This window comes from Drosophila gunungcola, assembly GCF_025200985.1.
Source record: "Drosophila gunungcola strain Sukarami chromosome 2R unlocalized genomic scaffold, Dgunungcola_SK_2 000006F, whole genome shotgun sequence".
Taxonomy (NCBI): domain Eukaryota; kingdom Metazoa; phylum Arthropoda; class Insecta; order Diptera; family Drosophilidae; genus Drosophila; species Drosophila gunungcola.
Window position 1 is genome coordinate 1,763,064 of NW_026453168.1, and position 18,853 is coordinate 1,781,916.

Sequence of the window (18,853 nt, forward strand, 5' to 3'; positions counted from 1 at the left end):
TTAGTTTTCGTTATTCTTGGGATTAAGTTAACAGTTGGATTTATTTTTAGGTTTTAACATTAAGCAGAAATGCTCGTTTCGTTTTTGTGTTGTTTGTATACACATATGTATATATTTTGTATATTGTTCGTTTTACAACAACTAAGCAAGCTCGTCAAAAAGTGTGTGTTGCATTGAGAAAAAAAAAAACTAAATTAGGTGGAGGTAACTAAAATGCTGCTGCTGATCCGATCCGATCTGGCTTGATATATCATTTTATTATATGTTCGTTACGTTACGGCTCAGGCACAAAGTGTAAATTACAAATATCTCTCCGCGTCTCGAAAACCATAGGGCAACACAATCAATCAACGGATTCTCGTTTGGTGGTTAATTATTGCATTCATTACCATTACCTAGCGGTGTGTAAGTTGCTTGTATTAATATTATTATTTTCATTTTTATTTGTATTCTTGGAGTTTCTGTGGCTTTGTGTCTCTTGGAGCACGGCTGAAAGCTTGGCTTGACTTGGCTGCTGCTGCTGCTTTATATTTCTCAGTGTGTGGTAACAACAATAACAAGGTGTCTTTTGTGGATTATGTGACTCTGTTCTAACAATCTAGGAGCTGACCGGCTCGGGCAGTGGATTCTCGGTGATGCGTATCTTGTTGCTCTGGGTGCCGTAATACAGGGTGCCCGATGTGTCCGTGGTCACGTAGGCACGGTTGCCGTTTCCGGTTCCGCTGCCGCTGCCGCCGGCGCATCCATTTCCGTTTTCATTCTCCAGATCCAGATCCTCGTCGTCGCCGCTACGATTGTTAGCGGCATTATTATTGTCCCCCTGTCCAGCGGTGGTGCAATTAATGGCCGTTTCCCGGAGCCGATTGCCCACCCGGAGGCTCAGCTGCCGCTGGCGATCCCGCTCCCTTTCCCGCTCGCGTTCGCGCTCCTCCATCGCCTGCTGCTGCTGCTCCCGGAAGTTGGCGAAGAAGATCGACGAGTAGGTGTGGTACTTAGTGCCACAGGGTGAACTCGCTGGCGTGGACAGCGGCGTTGCTGTGGCCGTTTTTTTAAAGTGGTTGTTGTTTGGGGGGAAGGTAGTAGTAGTTTGGCTTTTGTTATTTACGTTATGTTACTTGAGAACATGTAAGTTGTTGTTCTTGATGGGTGTTTTTTCTTTATACACTTTCTAAAAGGCTTGCCTGCTGTTTTTGAAATGTACGTGTGGTGTCTGTGTGTGGTTTTGCTTAGCTGCGGTCAAAATAAATGTAGCAATTATATACAAAAAAAAATAATCTTGCTAATTAGTTGCAACATGTTTTGAAAACTTTAAGTTTGTTTAGTATATGGACTCGACCAAACTAATTTGCAATTAATTAAAAGACCGCGGCCTAGAGTCAAATCTTAGCACTAAAGTTTGTTCTGATATTAAAAAGTCTAAGTCTAAGATTTTCTTTTTTTTTTGTTAAATACTATTCGTAGATTCCAATTTTCGTATTAATAATTTGGTTTTTCTATTTTCATCTACTTTTAATAATATATTCTGTCAGTCAGCCCCAAAAAGTATGCAAATATATTCATTGTTAAAGGAGAACTCTAGGGCAAGGTAGTACTTTGTTTTCAATTTAATTTGATTGTTCTAAGCCTAATCCCTAAACCTTCGTATTCTTTAAAAATCGTAAAATGTTAATATATGCTTCTTGCTAAATGGAAATAATTTATTTAACCGCAGCTGCAAGTTTTTCTGTTGTGTGTGGGTTGTGCAATTTGCATGATTGAGATGAAAGCGGCGACAGTCTGCTGCTGCTGTTGTATCTATTATAATTATTGTTTGTTGTTGTTGTTCTAGATGATGGACGAGATGGAGGGGGAGGGAAGGAAGCTGGGCTGAGTTTTCGCGATGATCGATGATATCGGTGGTGATCGATTCGATGGCTGCATGGCATGCGGATGTTGATGTGGCGCCACCTGTTGTTGGGATTGGATGTTGCTGCCGTGACGACGATGTTGCTGCTGTGGGAAAGAGACGACGCGACTCCCTCTGGCCAGATACCCTATGATATATACTAGTAAACTAGAGTATCCTGGCTTTGGCCGTACCGTTTAAGTTTGAAATTCACGTTGTTTGTTTATTTGGAATTCGCAAATATACAACAAAAGCTTACACTTTCAGTTTTCGTTTCGTTTTTCGTTTTTTTTCGACTTGCGTACGGTTAGTGTATGTAATTTGTATATAATAGCGTTGTCATGTATGTATATTTGTATAGTGTGTATAAACTTATTGCTTTCGTACATTTAAGCTTTGTGGGTGGTGAAAGCAGCCCGACTTTAAAAGGCATGTGAAAAAAGGGTGACACAATAAAAGGTAATTGACGTAAAATACATATATGCAATGCGTTTATTTATGTAGACAACAAACTAAATCTCTTGCTGCTTTCCACTTATTAGCTTACTAACTAAAATTCGTATTAATTACAAAAAATAATTAAACATAAACAAAAGGGCAACAAAACAATTTCAAAGGAAATCACAGAAGAGGAGAAACCGATGAAAGATTTTTTCCCTTAAAAGCAAAGCATTAAACCATTTTCGAGTGGTTTTTGTTCTTTTTTTTTTGTTGTGTGTTTGTTTTGGGTGATTATCCAATTGCTCTCTCCCTCTCACTCTGCCCCACTGAAGTTTTGGGGGGCTGTGCCAGTGCTGCTTCATCTTCTGTTGCTACCGCTGCTGTTGCTCTCTCCTTTCGCTCTTTTGTTCTGCCTCCGTTCACTGCACGCTGAGCTCAATTTGCGTGGAACTGCTCCGACTGGCCGTTGAGATTTTGCGCGCCAGCTTTTGCAGTGTGCCAACAGCTTTTGGAGGGTTTTCAAAATTGTTTAATTGTATGGGGTTGTTGTTGTTTTTGTTGTTGTTGTACATTTTGTATTCAATTTGCGTGTAAATAAAAAAACAAACAAAAGGTCAAAAAAATGAAATAGTTATTCTAAACAAAAGGCGTGTGCAGGAAAGTGTGTGTTTTTGTGGAGGAGAAAATCAAAGAGCGTTGAAAAATCGAAAACGTATCAAATGCCCGGCTACCGAGGTCGCACTGTACTCAAGAAGCAAATCTACGTGTATGCTGGCGAGAGTATATCATTTGCACAATTCAGCTCTTTGAATCTTACGGTGTTTGGGATTGTTTAATTAAATATTTTAATATTTATTAATTTGTTTCTCAAAATAGTTATATTATTTCAGTAAAAGGAAATAATTAAAATAAAGACTTTTTAGTAATACGTGGTATAAACAGTATGTTTTCAAACCACATTTGAATTTTATAAAAATTAAAGGCTGAATTTTTCAATCTATTAAAAAACTAAACAACACCGTAAAATATCGAAAGTCTCTCCACCAGCAGTGTGTGTGTGTGGGTGAATTCGCTTAAGCTCTACTTTGTCTATATAACTGTATATTCGAATGATAATTTGAATTATTGTATTAATTAATTAGCTAAATGCATTCCAACTAGATTTCGGGTTTGTTTTGCAATTTTTGTTGGGTAATTTACTGCTGGGTGCTTTGGGTGGCAGATCTTCCTACTGAGGTTTTTCAGACACTACAATCACAGGTGCGTTTTTGTTTGTGTACAAATATACATACCATATACACGATTATTATATTTTTTTTTTTTTTTTTTGTAATTATAGAGAACGCGCAGTTGTATTAGTTATTTTATTTGTTGATTTTTTTATTTTTTTGAGGGGATTTGAAAACCAATTCCGAAACGAAAAGAAAATCAGAATTAGAATAGAAATGAATAGAACGGAGGAAGTCGTAGGTGAATGCAGCAGAGACCAAGTCGATGGATTGGATTGCATTGGACATGAAGGTCGCGTGTGCAAGGTTATGAATTTATGGGGGTGCGGTTTTGAAATTTTCGATCGATTGAAGTTGCAATTTCGTGTGGAAGATTTTGTTTGTATATTTTTTTTTTTCATTTGGATTCGTGTTGCGTGTTGTTCGGTTGTTTTTGGTTTAATTTTTTTTTTTTTGCATTTTTTTTTTATTTTTGTTTTGTATGTTTGTTTAGCAAAAACAAGCAGTTTTGGAGAAAGGAAAAAGAAATGAAAAACAAAGTAATGAACATTTTGAAATATCTTTTCTTGTTTTGTTGTTGTCGTGGATGCGAAATTGTCTGTATCTTTTTGGGTCCTAACTACATGGGAAAAAGGGGTTGGAAGTGGATAAATATGTTTGTAGAAAGTAAACGCTTGATTTTCAACAACTTTTCGATTTTTATTTTGAAATACTTTGCTTGCGTACAAATACTTGGGTTTATCAATATAAGTATGAATAATTTTCAATATCAATTTAAGTTTATTTTTTGTATAATTAACCAATTTATAAATATACAATTTTGAACAATAGTTTTTTGGTTTCGTTTCATTGCATCTCAAAAAGCTTTTGATTCTCAAAGATTCTCATATTAGGCTAAGATCAGGTTGGGTCTGGATCGATGTGTTTTTTGTGTGTGCGTGTGTCTCTAAAGAGAAAAACAGGGGCTAGACTGGGGGCATCATTTGAGGGGAAACTGAACTGAACTGAACAGAACTGAATCTATGGAGGGTATATCTTGCTTCGATCGGAAGGGTCTTCTAGAAGCTGCTCGACTGCGTGCCGTCCCAGTCGCCGGGTCTAAAGTACTTGGCTAAGACAGTTTGGTGGTTAAGTAGTTGTGGCAGTTGCGGGTTAATAGAAGGATTAGATAGAGTGGGGAGTAGATTGTTGAGATTGTAGCAGAGATTGCTGAGGTTGTTCAGTTGTTGTAGCATTTGATGTTGCTGTTGTTCTAGTTGTTCTTTGTTGTTGTGGTGGTTGTAAGTGGTGGTGTGTGCGGTGTTCTAACACTTACCGTAGCCCTCGCCCTGCAAGAAGAGCCGGAAGGCCTCTGCCAGCTTGGCCGGCTGCTCCTCCAGCACCAAAGCGCAATCGGAAATCTGTAAGCCAATATAAACACATTAAAATCAATATTAAATCAATTGGTGTGCATAAAATTGCGGTCAGAACAATATGAGTAATATGAAACATATTGAAAACTTCTCTAGTTAACATAATTGCAGGTCATGCCAATTAATGTAATTTCGAACAATAAGTTATTCTTAATATACAAAATATTTTCTTTAAAATCGATCTAATCTGTATGGATATATATGCAATTATTATGATCGCAAATGTATTAATATTAAAATATCCAAGAACCTTCATCCACGATGAGTTTGTGGGATCCAGGCGGCCATTGAAGGTCACCGTATCGTCCACGTGTGGCGACAACGAACCCGTGATATTGATCACCGGCATTTTCAGCGTGGTGGCCGCCGTCTCGGTTCCCGGAGTTCCTGGTGGAGTGCGCGCCAGGTGCAGGTCGTTGCGATGGATGTACGCGTTGATCAGCATGGCCAGATTGGTCGGATTCACGCCTCGCTCGAAGTGTTGCTTGTACATCTGCACCAGGTCGTGATTGCGCTCCTCCGGATTGCGTCCGAAATGGTGCCACATCAGGTAATCGATTACGCCCTGTGTCATGCCCTTGGTCCGCAAGAAACGGGCATTGAAGCTCTGGTAGCCCCACTCAATCCAGCCCGACTGCGTGGACACGCAGTTGATCAGGCACAGAGCGCCAACCTTGTCCGGATGAGCGTGGGCGAAACGGGCTAAAATATTTGCCCCAGCACCAACGCCGAAACCAATAACCGACTTCAGGCCAAAGTGGGAGAGCACAAACAGCAGTTGGGCGGCCAGATCATCCATGGTCGGATACACATAGCTGTAGATTAAGAAAACACTTTGTTAGAATTGGTTTATTACAAAAATAATAATAATTGGAAAACAAAAATATAAAGTTTATACACCTTTTTAATACAGACAAACCATAGTTTTGAATTATATAAAGAAAAATCAAATATTTTTTAAAATGTAGGCATAATATGGCATTTAAATTATCATTTCATCTAAAGTCAAGTAATTTTTCTAATTGCACTAAACATTAATCAATTCTTACTCCTCTGGCAAGGTGGGAGCACCCTCCTCCTGTCCAGGAGCGGTCACATGGTAAACACAGAAGTTCTCCAGCAAACCTCGCATAACTGGAAAGTTGAAGAAGCCAGCAAAGCTGGTGGCGTCTGTAAAGAATATTTTGAATATGTGAAAATATTTTTGTAAGGTATTAAACTACGTACAGTTTAGGCCCAGATCGTGGTAGGTGACAATGGCCGGCTTAGCCGTATCGCCCTGTATGGCCACGTGGACATCGCCCTTGTCTGTGGGCACGCGTCGCTGTTCGCAGGCCTCCAGGATGGAGCCGCGGGCATTGGGGAATTGCAGCTGCACGGAGCGCAGTTCGATGTCATCCATGGGATCAACGGGCATGGTGCTGCGGGATTAACAACAGACATTAGTAAGTTACTTGAGAGACTTCAATTCCTAGTTAAATGTCTTGTTTAGTGGGATTTTTGGGCGGCATCAGCAGCAGTGGCGGCAGCAGCAGGGTTATCTGAACATAGTCTGGCATCCTGTGAGTTTTTGTGTCTTTGTGTCGGGAGGATCTGCATCCTGGTTTCGGATCTCATCTAGAGGCTATGGGCTACTGATCGGTGGGGATATTTCAGGCATGAGTTGTTCTCGCTGCTCTCCACTACTCTAGTTATGGCTTATTTATGCAAAACTCAAACAAATCATGACGTAAAGTATCGGTTAATTAACATTCGGAGATAGAAAAATTAGGGATGCTATTACGGGGTTTAGTTGTCAAACTCAAGTCTATGCAATTACTTACAAACTAATGGTTGCCTCTTAACAATACTAATACTCGTAAATCAAACACTATGTGAAAAGTTAATGAACAAATTGAACGTAATATAAATTAAACTAAAAACTCTAAACTTGTGTGTTGTAAGAGTGTTTTGGGTGTTTTATTTTTTTTTCAGCTGAGTGGCGTTTGTGTTTTTGTGTGTGTTGCATATATCTTACATATTGGGAGGAACGGGTTTAGGGGCCTAATAACACAAATTCCTTGGACTTTTCTTAATGATTCTTTTTGTTTGTTTTGCTTACCCCAGCAGGTGTGCCTCCTCGGCAGTGTGTGTTGGAGCTGACGGCATCTTGGTGGTCAGTGTCTTACCGGGTTTGTCGCGGTCTCTGAAAGAGATTCTATGAGCATGCAAGCAAAGAATAACCAAAGGAACACAAAAATCGAGGCAAGTTTCTGGCAGACTCTGTTCCAAATCGGCTAAAAACTTTCACCGCATATGTTTTATTTTTATTTTGGGTTGAATTGGAAATCTTAAGAGTATTTTCACAGGTCGGGTGTAAAGAGACAGGCGACAGCAAAACAGACACAGAGAAGGAGAAAAATTGAAGGACCAAGTTTTGTTGGCTTGATGTATAAAGCAGGGGAATTCTCGTCAAGGTCCTTACGTAAAACGTAAGCGAGTGAGTCACGCAATGTCATTCGGGGTAAATGTCGATGGATGTAAAGCAATGTATGAAAATGGCAAGCGACAAACAAGTGGCGCCAGGAAAATGCGACCAGCTGGCTTACTAATTTGACTTTCTTTTCCTTTCCTTTCCACCTCCTCCAAAACGACAGCAACATAAAACCGGAAAAGCGTGGAAACAGGGCGGAAAACTTTTGTTTACCTATTCGCTCTTCTTGAAAACACAAAAAACTTTTACTGCAGGGACCGAACTCAATTAGTTAATGTTGGCGGTGTGAGACTAGCTCAGGTGAGGGATGAGAGTTCATTATCCTCGAATAGTTAAAGACAACACATATGTTTGTAGGTGGGTCATGGCAGTTTTCATTATCACCTTTAATTGGTTACGTGATTGGGCCAGTAAGCATCCCATGGGGAGTAATTGCATAAGCAGAGCTTATGCAGAGGAAAATAATAAGGGCGATTTTTTATAAAATGTATATAGGGAAACTGCTACTAGGCGCTGACTACCTCTTAAATTTCCCCACAAACCCTGTTTATTAGAAATATATCCAAACCTTACTATAGTTCTTTTTCGTGGCATGTTCAAATTTATTTATGTGTAGTAACCAGACACATTTTTATTTAATTAATAATATAAAATGTTGTAATATGAGCTTATTTCTTCATAATTATTTGTTCTTTATTAAACTGAAGAGGTAAAAGATAATCATCAGAAATTTATTTAATTTAAAGTTTTTGACCTTGTTCATAAGTAAATTAAAGGCTTCCTAGTAATTTAAATACAATTTTAGCTGACTAATTACAGGCCATGAACATTTCGTAGTAAATCCATTATTAATTCCACACAATCAATTTCTAGAACGCCACGCACAAGACCCCCTGGGAGGAAATAATTGAAATGGAGAAGCACAAGGGGATTTCTGGTAATCAGCTGTTTACATAAGCTATCTTTGCTTTCTTTTTAATGTACTTTGAAACCCAAGCAACAACAGAGAGCGGCCCAGCTTAAACCGGTACGCCGACTAACCGGTTAGAACCGATCGGTATCGGTTAACTCCAGGCCAGGGAATAAGTGCAATGGCACTGGCTATAAGAAGGTAAACAAAGAGTGCGATCTGGACTCAGGGATTATATTTTATTTGCGCGGTGAATATTAATTGGACTAAATCACTGAACGAGAACCACTTACGAACGGTGTCAGTGGCTGCGGAAATATTAATTAAAGCCACTTGAGATCGCCAGCAATCGTAAATAATCGTGTATTCTACGAGTATGAATAATTGCAAGAGTGCCCGTAAATAGAACGAATGTGGGTCGCAGCCGGCGACCAACTAAACGACTCGAGAGCCGTGAGCTCAGTTTATTTTCTGAGCGCTGTTTGCAGTGCTCTCGGGATTGTTGTATTGACAAAACTGCTAGAACTGCAAACTGCAGAGCCTGACCTTGAGTCATGGCTAACCAGAAACGAAGTTAAATTACCGTCAATCTTATTTTGGGGTCTAAACTATTTCGAAATTCTCTAATTTCAAGAATTTCTTTATGGAATTTTGTATTAAGTAGGCTATGTTGCCATTTTCTTTCGTAGATCTAAAGAGACTTTAAATGGATTCTTGTAAGCCAATCGGTTGATGCTGTTGATGATGTAATGCGGAATGTGAGCAAGGCGAAAGGCTTTTACTATAATTCACATATATGTATACACTAAATTGTTCCTTCTGGTGGGGAAATCAAATCAAATGCAAAGTGCCATAAGTAAAATTAAAGTAAGGAAAAAATGTAACTAAAACAAAAGCTCACAATAATGGCAACAACCACAAACAATCAAAGGCAAGAAAAGCAAAAAACAAACATTTCGGGTAGACATGCAATCGCAATTAAGCTCCAGGGGTTAAGGAAAGCAGGGTGGCAAAGTCAAAAGGGAGCTTGATGTTCGGTGTTTAAGTGACCTACACAGAGAATAAGGTGTTATTCAACTTTTATGTTACGTTGCTAACCTAATGAATCTCACTAAAAAGGTAATTTTACTAAGTTATTAAAATAAGTTCAAGTTTAAGTAGATATAAATTTCAAATAATATTTGTTTATATACAAAATGTTATAAGCTATTTAAAAAGTTGTAATGGCATTGTTCTAACGCACATATTTTTAAGAGACTCTTTATATACATAATTTTGCTTTCTGAAAGGAAAACTGAACTGAACTGACTAAAATGGAAACTCGATTGATATTGTAATTTTTGTTAATTGTTAATGAATCTTTAGAAAAAGAATGGTGAACTTTAATCTATTAGGAAAAAACTTTATGTTTGAACTTGAAACCCTTTAGAATTTCTTCTCTGTGAAGAGTATTTGTGAGTCAGTGTTTCTGTGGTTGAGTGCGAAGGTGGGTATTTTGTGGTCGTGCTAAAAATGGGCCATAGATTCGGGACGAAGTGGTGATTAAGAGTGATTGGCGGAGAGCTCACCGTGGCGCTGCCCGTAGTAAGGAGGCGGTGTGATGACCCCGGCTGGGTGGACTTACCTGGAGCCGCCAACGATGACCGGCAGGCGCTCCGATCGGAGCAGCTCCTCGCTGTCGTTGGGCGAGGACTTGATGGCCTGGCCAATGGCCCGCTTCATGCTCTCGAAGACGGAGGGCGGGGCCGTGGGCTCTGTGGTCGACTGATATATGGCACCGCCATTGCCATTGACGGCCGGCAACGATACATAGCCGCCCTCAGACTGTGGCATGCTTTTCGTTCTTGGACTCTTATTAATTTGTTCGGCCTATATTATATCTTTCGGCTTTACTTGAATTTCGAATTTAAGTACTTAGCCTGTTTTGGTTTTGCTGATATTAAAAACTGAAACTTCCACTGTGCATGCAAGTGTCGGTGTGTGGGTGCGTGTTTTTGTCGATTTTTGTATTAACAATGCTTTTGATTCATCAGCGTCGTGGTGTGTAATGTTATAGCCGGCAGACAGACAGACAAATACAAAGAGCATTTCGTTGATATCATACATATATATATGTTTGGTTTGGGCAGCAGCAGCGCAGCAGCGGCGTCACAACGTCACAAAACATAAATCATATAAAAATAAAGAAGAAAAAATGTACACAAAATTATAATAACAAAAGCAAAAGTAATGATGATGAGATCGGAGTCACACGAAAACGTGATTTGCGGGAGGTCCACACCATCAAATGATCAACATGGTTAAAAAGCAGCAAGCCACTACAGTGAGACTTTGATATGACAAAGCTAGCACCAAAAGGAAATTAGTAAAGCTTTACGTCAACGGGAGGCATTATTTTGGTTTAACAAGCTGCAGCAAATATATCAAAAACAAAGCAAGAAACCAAATTGCGTTATAAAATAAGCATGTACTTAATGTTTGCGTTCTAGACAGCTTAATTTAATTGTTTCAATGTCGAAAGTAACTAATACAAAGACATCTCTATTACTCAAACATTGTATTTACCCTTTATAATTAACAATTACTATCCATTAGGCACCCTCATTAAAAGTCTTCCTATGCAACCTGTAAAACTTGTTACATTTTATTAAAAATAATGTGACATTAAAGAATCTTTGAAAATCGGACCTTATGATTTTCCGAAATTTAAGACCCCAACCCCCATTTGCCAGCATTTTCCAAGTTCGTACTTGAAACAAAATATGCAGGCCAAGCCGCAAGAGGAAGGGGCGTGGAAGTGGGATTGTGGCACAGAGAGACTGCAGCAACCCCCGAACCATCCCCGCTGCCACCAATCTAGCACATATGCATTGCATTAACCCAGTTTGGGCCAAGGGTTGAGGCCTGCTCTCCACGTGCCCTGGCTTAAATCCAAAGTGGAACAGAGGCATGAAAATTTCACACATGCCCCAGGAGGCCAAACTATGGTTTTTTATACTTTTTGGAGCTGATTAAGTGCGTCATGCGGTTGAAATTTATCAACTAATAATCACCGGACAGCAACAAAGCAAATGCAAACGCTTCACCCACTCCAAAGCTATGACGCAGCTCTAGATACAGATATGTATTTATATATTATACACTGGACAGACACTGTGTAACTGTATAAATTCAAGCAACAAACAAAACAAAACTCGTTATGGCTTTTATTTTTTTGCGTCTTAGGTTTTAGAACCCAGTCAAGCTAAGCAATTTGAATTAATTTTCAAAGTGGGACCCCAGTGCGTATGATAGATGAGCCACTAGAGAAAAAATACAGAAAAGAAAAAAATATTAAACAGGCAATATTGGGGAGAGGCAAGAGTGATTTTCATTTTTTTTATTATACAGAACCAACAACTTTAGTATTTCATTACTCATTTAGCTGCAATTTTATCTGCATAATTTGGCCATTCGAAATGAAAGAAAACTTTAGTCATAAAAGCAAGACTCTAAAAATTAAGAGAAAAAGCTAATGGCATGTCTTGATAATTGTACGATGGTTTACAGATATTTTCTTGTTATCTTCTCTTTTTATCTTGGATTCAGGCAAGGTTCTTGACTCTCTGATTTCTGTAGACACAGCTTACTCACATCATATTATAAGTAGATAACTAAGTTAAATAAAGTAACATCCACATTTATTTAATACCTCTGGTATACCATTATCTTCAGTTTTTTCATGATACCAACGATTGAATTCAGCTGTTCAAACAAAGCACATTAAGTATTCCTTTTTTCCTTTGTTCGATATCCCTTTTATTGGAAAATTGTCTTTTGGAGAATATAACCCATTCAACTAACTCTATATTATAATTTGAAATTAACAATTAACAACAGAGTTGTTTAAATAAATTTACTAATAAAGATACAATTTTAATAGCTTGTTAAATGTAGACAACTAAAAAATAACCACTTTAAGAATATATTGTAATACCAGAACACCATTTATTCTATATGCTTACAGTTTGCTTATTTATTCTCTTAGTTTATAAACGAAAAATTCAGTGCTTATACAATTAAATGAATATGCGTTTAAAGTTCCTTGCACCATCTTTCTTCGCCCAGAAAAAGCTGTTATTCGAGCTCAACTTTGACCTTTTGCTGGGCGATTTATGGGCGCTGATAAAGTTGCGCTTGCACTTTTTACCTCAGCCACACGAAATGATATAATGGAACTAGCGCCGTATTCAGATATATACTCTATCTAGCATTACTATAGAGTATTGGGAGCAAGCGATATATCAGCGGCATCTGGGGCACTTCAATTCCAATAATTGCAGACCAGCGTGTGCCATTTATGGCGAATTATTCATAATTACGATTGCACGTGAAGAGGTGCGAGGAGCAAAGCCATTGAAATTAGCAACTGGCTAGAGGGAGATGGCGACAGAGAATGACGTGCTTTGGCTCCTACTTGTTTTTCCGGTCTGCGCCAAAGGAGCACACGGAATATCGACAATTTGGCAGGTAGCCCACGGCAACCGTTGGCAGGTCAACGGGCAACAACAAACTAAGCGACTAGGACGAACATTCCTCTACTCAATCTACTGAATAGTGTTCGAAATGCAGAGTCAACAATTTGTGGGGTTTCCAGAATCTTTACAGCATAAATAATTCAAATTTCCTTGTGGTCTTATTTGAACTGACCTAAGTTTAATAAATAGTTAAGTCATTTGTTTATCCTAAAATTTACCAACACATTTCTCAAAAGCCTTCTTTTTTGGGGTTTCAAAGAAATTTTCTTTTGAAAAATAAAACTCAGGTTTTTATGTTTTTTTGTTTTTTTGGAGTTTACAAAATCAATTCATTTTTTTTAAATATGAAATAATTTAGCCAACAATACTTTGTTGCCATAATTGGATAAATACAGAAAAGGGGTAATTTGTAACGACTCCTCTGATATACTTGAATATAGTTTCCAAGAACTTTCCAATCAGAGTTTTCGAGTTTTTTTTGAAGGTGACCAAAAATGACTTCCTTTCGCCCGCTAAAAATACTTGTTCAACTGCAATTTGTCCGAGCCTTTCAAGGATATCGCCTCCAGTAGAGACGAATTTGCAAAACAGAAATTATTCAAATGTTCTTTGTTGGGGGGCGGGAGATACCTGAGGAGGCGTGGTAGGAGGCAGGGGTTCAGAGGTTATGGGGCAGCGACAACGGCAGCAAATCACATAAAGGAAATGTCACGCTATGTCAGGCCGCAGGCCAACAAAAAAATACAGCAGAAACGAACAAAATCACACGCTCAACGTCAGAATGTTGTTGCAGGATATGGTAGAATATCTGTAGGGTGTGGGGGCGTGGCAAGGTGGTGGGAGGTGGTTGGTGGCCGGTGCAGGTTGCCTTACTGTTACGTGTTTGCAATCGATTTGAAAGTTACATAAAAACAGAGCCACAGACCAAGGGCAAAAAGGGAATAGAAGGCAAGAGAAGTTGGTAAACATCTGAGTGGCCAACAAAAGCAGCAACAAGGCGCCAAAAGCAATTTGTGAGCTCAAATTTTCATTGTGTTTGCTTTTTGGGTAAACTGACCTACGCATTAAATATGCAGGAAAGTTAAACAGCAGATATATGTAGGTATATAGAAAAAGCAGACGAAACGAAATACTGGCGATGGCGCCGACAGGTTACAGTAGAGTCATTAAAGCTAAATCCCCACCCCATTCATTTCCACACCCAAAAGCCGCCAAGAGCAATAAAATTTCACAAAATAGCAAATAACAAATGTCTGAAAGAACAGTAAACACTGCCAATAGGTTAACCAATTAGAGCAACTGTTATGGATAACAGTCATGTTGGTAATAATGAACAAACCCATTATTCCATTTTGTATTCCTTTTTGCTTAGGCTTGAAAATTGGTCAATAAAGAGAATATTTAATTAAGCTTTGTCAAGAAAAGCATAATTTTGCAACATTTTCGGTCCTTTATACAAGAGATCAGAACGTTTTCCTGTTGTAAGCTAGGAAATGTTTTAATTTTGGGATTGTAAAGATCACAGCCATGTCTTCTTTAGTGAGTAAAGTCCTGGGAAAAACATTATTAAGCGAGGTTTTTAAAGTTTTCCCACCCAATAAGCAACGATGTAATAACTTTCCCGGGTCCTACTCTAAAGCTTCACTGTGGCAGTTGCTGAAATGATTGCGGCTAAGTTTTCTGGAGGTCGTTTAGAGTAGAAAAGCGCCAGCTCCGAGAGAGAGAAATGGAGAGTGGGAGGGGGAGGGAGAGGGAGAGGGAAGGAGCATTACGTCAGAGCCAGAAGCCATTTGGGGCTTGTCAAAATTAGCATCCAGGAATGGTGAGGAAAACCCAACGAAACCAAAGCCAAAACATACAAGAAAAGAACGAATAAAAACGAACATAATAAACTGATGAATTAGTAAAGATATGACAAGCAACAACAACAACATGCATACAACAACTAACTGTTAACTAAGTAAAGAAGAGTGCGCAAAAAATATACGTAGTAGTGCTAATTGGAAAACAGATACTGGGATGCAAATGAAAAGTATAGATGAGGCAGTGTGTTTTCTTTTCATTTTCTTTTTAATGGGGGCGAGCGCAGAGAGAGTGAGAGAGAGAGGATAAGACAGAGAGAGAGAGGGGGAAAGGTAATAGAGAACTGCAACAAAACAAATGCAAGTGGAGCGAGGGGAAGAGAATTAAAACTGGATAAAGTTATGATTATAATCCCCACCCCTCTTTCGCACCTTTCCAATTGACAGTTGTTTTGTTGCCGTTTTGCATTTGTATATGTGTTAATTGTGCCCGCTGTGTGTGTGTAGGTGTAAGTGTGTGTGTGCCTGGTTGGAAATGAAAACTCACCTGACGCTTTCCGTTCTTGTTCCTCTCTTCTTCTTCTGCGGGTCTCAAAAATGAGATAAAAACTACAACCGCTTTTCCCTTGCCTGTTTTTCAGTTATCAAAAAAGATACAGTTTTTGAACTACACTTCAACTATAACAACAACGAAAGGTCTATGAAAAAATCAATATTCGTTCTCGGTCAACTTTTTTTCAGCTTTTCTTTTACAACTTGTGTAATTTGTGTGCTCGTTCTAATTCGTTCACTTATTCTCTCGCTCTCGCGCGCACGCACAACCACACACGCCCGCTTTTCGCGATTGCCAGTTATTTAAATATCCGGGGATCAATTTCTTGTAATTTCTCCAGCTGCTTTGAAGTCTTTAATCTCGGTCGAAGTTGCAACGAAAATGTGAAGTGTGACCAAGCTGGAGCGAAGAGGAATGTCAACAGTATGACCGTTGTTCAAGACGCTAATGTAAGGACCCTTTTCAAATATACCAACATTTTAAATTGATTAAGAATAAATTAATACACAATTTATATATAAGCCCTGCATAAATGTTTAAGTACATAGTTTAATGTTGATAAAGTTAATATTTTCCGTTCTAGCATTTTTTTTTTAAGTAAAGACCAATTTTCTCCTTCTCTCGCGCAATATCAAAGATATTCGGGTGATATAGTCGAACGATTTTAATTAACCAATCCCGATCAAGAGATTCTATAAAAACATTATTTAAGCAAAGAATCAGCTATTATAACTCGAATTAAAAAACCAAAAAATTTACAATTAAATTTTTTTAAAGGAAAAGACGTCTGATCAAGCTTTATCTGCATGCAACCAATATTTTTTTTAAACTTTTTAAGTGTACAAATAAAAGGTTTTTCAAAACTCTTGGTATTTTTGGTTTTCCCAGTTACGGTCTGCTTTAACAGCTGCCTTATGAGATAGAGAGTCATCAAACATGCCTTCGGCTTTCTTAATTAAATGTTGAGAGATAAATAGCATTTAAACATATTAAGTGCTGGAATTCTGAGAACCAATACGCTGATTTCACATAACACAGGAAACATCAGCCAGTAAGCAAGTTTAAATTTCCCTTAAACACGTGCCTAAGATCCGTTTACTTATAGATAATAATTTTGCAGGTATGCCGCGACGCTATCAAAAAGCAAAAAATTTGGCCAAATTTAGTGCCCAGCTTAGGACCAAAACCAGCGATAATGGTTTCGATTCCAGTATGGAATTTCCGGAGGATGAAGAGGCAGGCGATGAGATTGGACCAGAGCAGCATTTACAACGGACTCTGGAGAACGCGCCGCATTTTTCCTACCCGGCTTGGAATACTGGAATGCTAGGCCAAATACTCCATCAACAGGACGAGGATGAGGCGCAGGACTTTCCCAACTGCTCGGTCACGGTGCCACTCCCAATTTTCTTGGCCCAAGATGCTCAGACTCCTCGCGTGGAGGTCTGCGCCCAAAGACCCCATGCCTACGACGAATGGATGCGTCAATTGCACTTCTATAAAGCTAGTTTCGATAAGGGCACCAAAAGGATGAAACAACGGGAGAAGAAAAAGGAGCAGGAGATCCATGATGTGAGTCTATATGAGATGGCCGAGCATATTGCCCGGCAGGAAAACGCCTTCTTCCGGGACAGCTACGATTACTATTACACAGGCGGAAATCTCAACACGTTGACACTTGAAGGAGACGGTCACCTGGCCATGCATGTCAGTGGTGATAAGCTTAGGGATCTGCACTTTTCAGAGATTAATAGTGAAGCAGAATTGTGGCATCCACTACATTCGGCTAAAATGGATGAGCCCTCCAGCGAACTCTTTCAACTCCTTCCCCTGAAGAGTTGGCGGGGAAATAGTGATAAAATGCTCCTGGCACGCTTTCTAAACGAAGTGTCCCTGTACGAGCTGAAACGCAGAGAGGATATGGAATTCGAAAGCTACGAATTAATTTGCCATAGCAAGTTGAGCAGTAAAGAAGTTCCGTTCCTTAGTGCCTCACAATCGTTGGGTAATGCTAATACCTTGGCCTTGGCTTACCAGGATCGCTCTTTACGTTTTCTGGACCTTGTGACCCAACAGGATATAGCCAAACATGATGTTTGTTTGTTCAAGGGATTGAAACAAACCACGAGTACTTGGGCTCAGCTAATGCCAGCAGGCGGTAGCACCTTCCACTATCTCTCACAGCCTGTTCTGTTTACCGTGGATGCGAGATGCGGTCAGCCACTTAATCCGTGCTTTGCCAGCAGCCTTCACTCTAAGAACTGCGAGATCTTCTCTTGCATGGCCAGGAGTGTGAATCCCAATCTTCTGTATGTGGCTAGCAATCACAAACTCCACTGTTTGGACATCAGATGTTTGGGTAAAAAACTGGCTGATCGTGCTGTGGTTACTTGGACGCATCAGATGACCTATCCACCCAGTTTTATGGACACATGCGACAACGACGGCAGTGAGTATATTGCTCTAGCTGGAGTTCTTCCTACAGATCAGCGTATTTGTCAGCTGAAAGGACATATGGCCAAGAGTGTGGATGAAATGTTCTCGCCCGCTATCCCATTTGCTCCTCCGAGCTTAGACGAAGCTTTAACAGATGCTCGATTGAGAGGTTTTGTGGATGTTTATGCCGATCTTACGGAACGAGTGAAGACCTGCTTAACAGGACTGCGCTTTCATCGATTGGAGGAGGCCAGTGACAAAGCTTTTGCTCAGCTCTTGACAGCCAACAGCTTGGGTGATGTCTTCTGTCAAAGACTAACGCTCAGAGACGAAGAGGAGCACGTCCAAGAGATCAGAACTGGACTTCACACCACCGAGGCTATCCGCTACTATGCGAATCTCGTCCACGAGCGCGTTCAACGCCAAAACCTCCGCTGCACCGAAGTCCAGTCAATACCTGAAATAAGATATATCTTTCGAGAAAGCGCCAAGAGATCGCAACCAGATGAAAAACCTCTTATCGTAGAGGAAATTGAAATAGATTATGGTATAAAGGATACAGATGATGAGAGCCAAAGCTCCCAAGAACTAGAGACGTCGAAGCCCAAAAAAAATGTTAAAGAGAAACCTGGAAAAAAACCAAAGAAAAAACTAAAGCAGCAACACAAAAATATCAATCCGAAAAAAGTGAATTTAAAAAAGCACAAGGGCATCAGTCGTGGATCCTGGCAAAAGTCAGCTTACCAGATGTCTCACTACACGGACATGATGTCGATCCGATTGCTGGATGTCTGGGATATGGAGGAATACGACAACACGCGAGATGTTACCAGGGAAATGTTACAGGAGCGGTTGCAGGATGAGCAACTGGAGCCGGAACACCGCATGGCCAATTGGTTAAACCAACTACCTAGCCAGCCAGAGGAGGTGGAGGGACATCCCGACCTGGTGCCGGGAACCAATCTTCCCAAGCTGTATGGCGCCACTACAGCGGAGTTCTCAGAAGTTGTAGTCCTTGAGGCTAACGGGCCTATAAAAGAGCCACTATTAAGTCCCAAAAAGGAACCGTCTGTGGTGACGCACGAGCATTCTATTTTAATGCCTGGCCAGAATACTATAATCGAGTGCGATTTTAATCCGCCGCCTGCTAAGAAACTCAAAACTAAATTTGTAAAGGGATTCTAGCTTAAGTTAA

General features: G+C 39.7%; 2 protein-coding genes across 15 annotated transcripts; one reads left to right on the forward strand and one right to left on the reverse strand.

Annotated features, from left to right (window-relative positions):
- Positions 1 to 489: 489 nt before the first annotated feature.
- On the reverse strand, positions 490 to 15,605 carry LOC128254937 (protein NDRG3). 13 transcript variants are annotated; one of them, XM_052984314.1, is made up of 8 exons: positions 15,217 to 15,605; positions 9,975 to 10,308; positions 7,069 to 7,164; positions 6,195 to 6,388; positions 6,017 to 6,137; positions 5,218 to 5,782; positions 4,871 to 4,955; positions 499 to 1,035 (listed from the first exon to the last, which is right to left on the reverse strand). In XM_052984314.1, exons 2-8 carry the CDS (start codon positions 10,181 to 10,183, stop codon positions 599 to 601), a joined length of 1,707 nt encoding a protein of 568 aa, XP_052840274.1. In that variant the 5' UTR covers positions 10,184 to 10,308; positions 15,217 to 15,605; the 3' UTR covers positions 499 to 598. The 13 variants fall into 13 exon arrangements, with proteins under 13 accessions (XP_052840276.1, XP_052840274.1, XP_052840273.1 ...); XM_052984313.1 differs by having other exon boundaries at positions 9,975 to 10,368; XM_052984315.1 differs by having other exon boundaries at positions 508 to 1,035; positions 7,069 to 7,152; positions 9,975 to 10,368; positions 15,217 to 15,604.
- A 518-nt stretch (positions 15,606 to 16,123) lies between these two features.
- LOC128254936 (uncharacterized) lies at positions 16,124 to 18,849 on the forward strand. 2 transcript variants are annotated; one of them, XM_052984312.1, is made up of 2 exons: positions 16,124 to 16,273; positions 16,328 to 18,849. In XM_052984312.1, exon 2 carries the CDS (start codon positions 16,345 to 16,347, stop codon positions 18,841 to 18,843), a length of 2,499 nt encoding a protein of 832 aa, XP_052840272.1. In that variant the 5' UTR covers positions 16,124 to 16,273; positions 16,328 to 16,344; the 3' UTR covers positions 18,844 to 18,849. The 2 variants fall into 2 exon arrangements, with proteins under 2 accessions (XP_052840272.1, XP_052840271.1); XM_052984311.1 differs by having other exon boundaries at positions 16,343 to 18,849.
- The last annotated feature ends 4 nt before the right edge of the window (positions 18,850 to 18,853 follow it).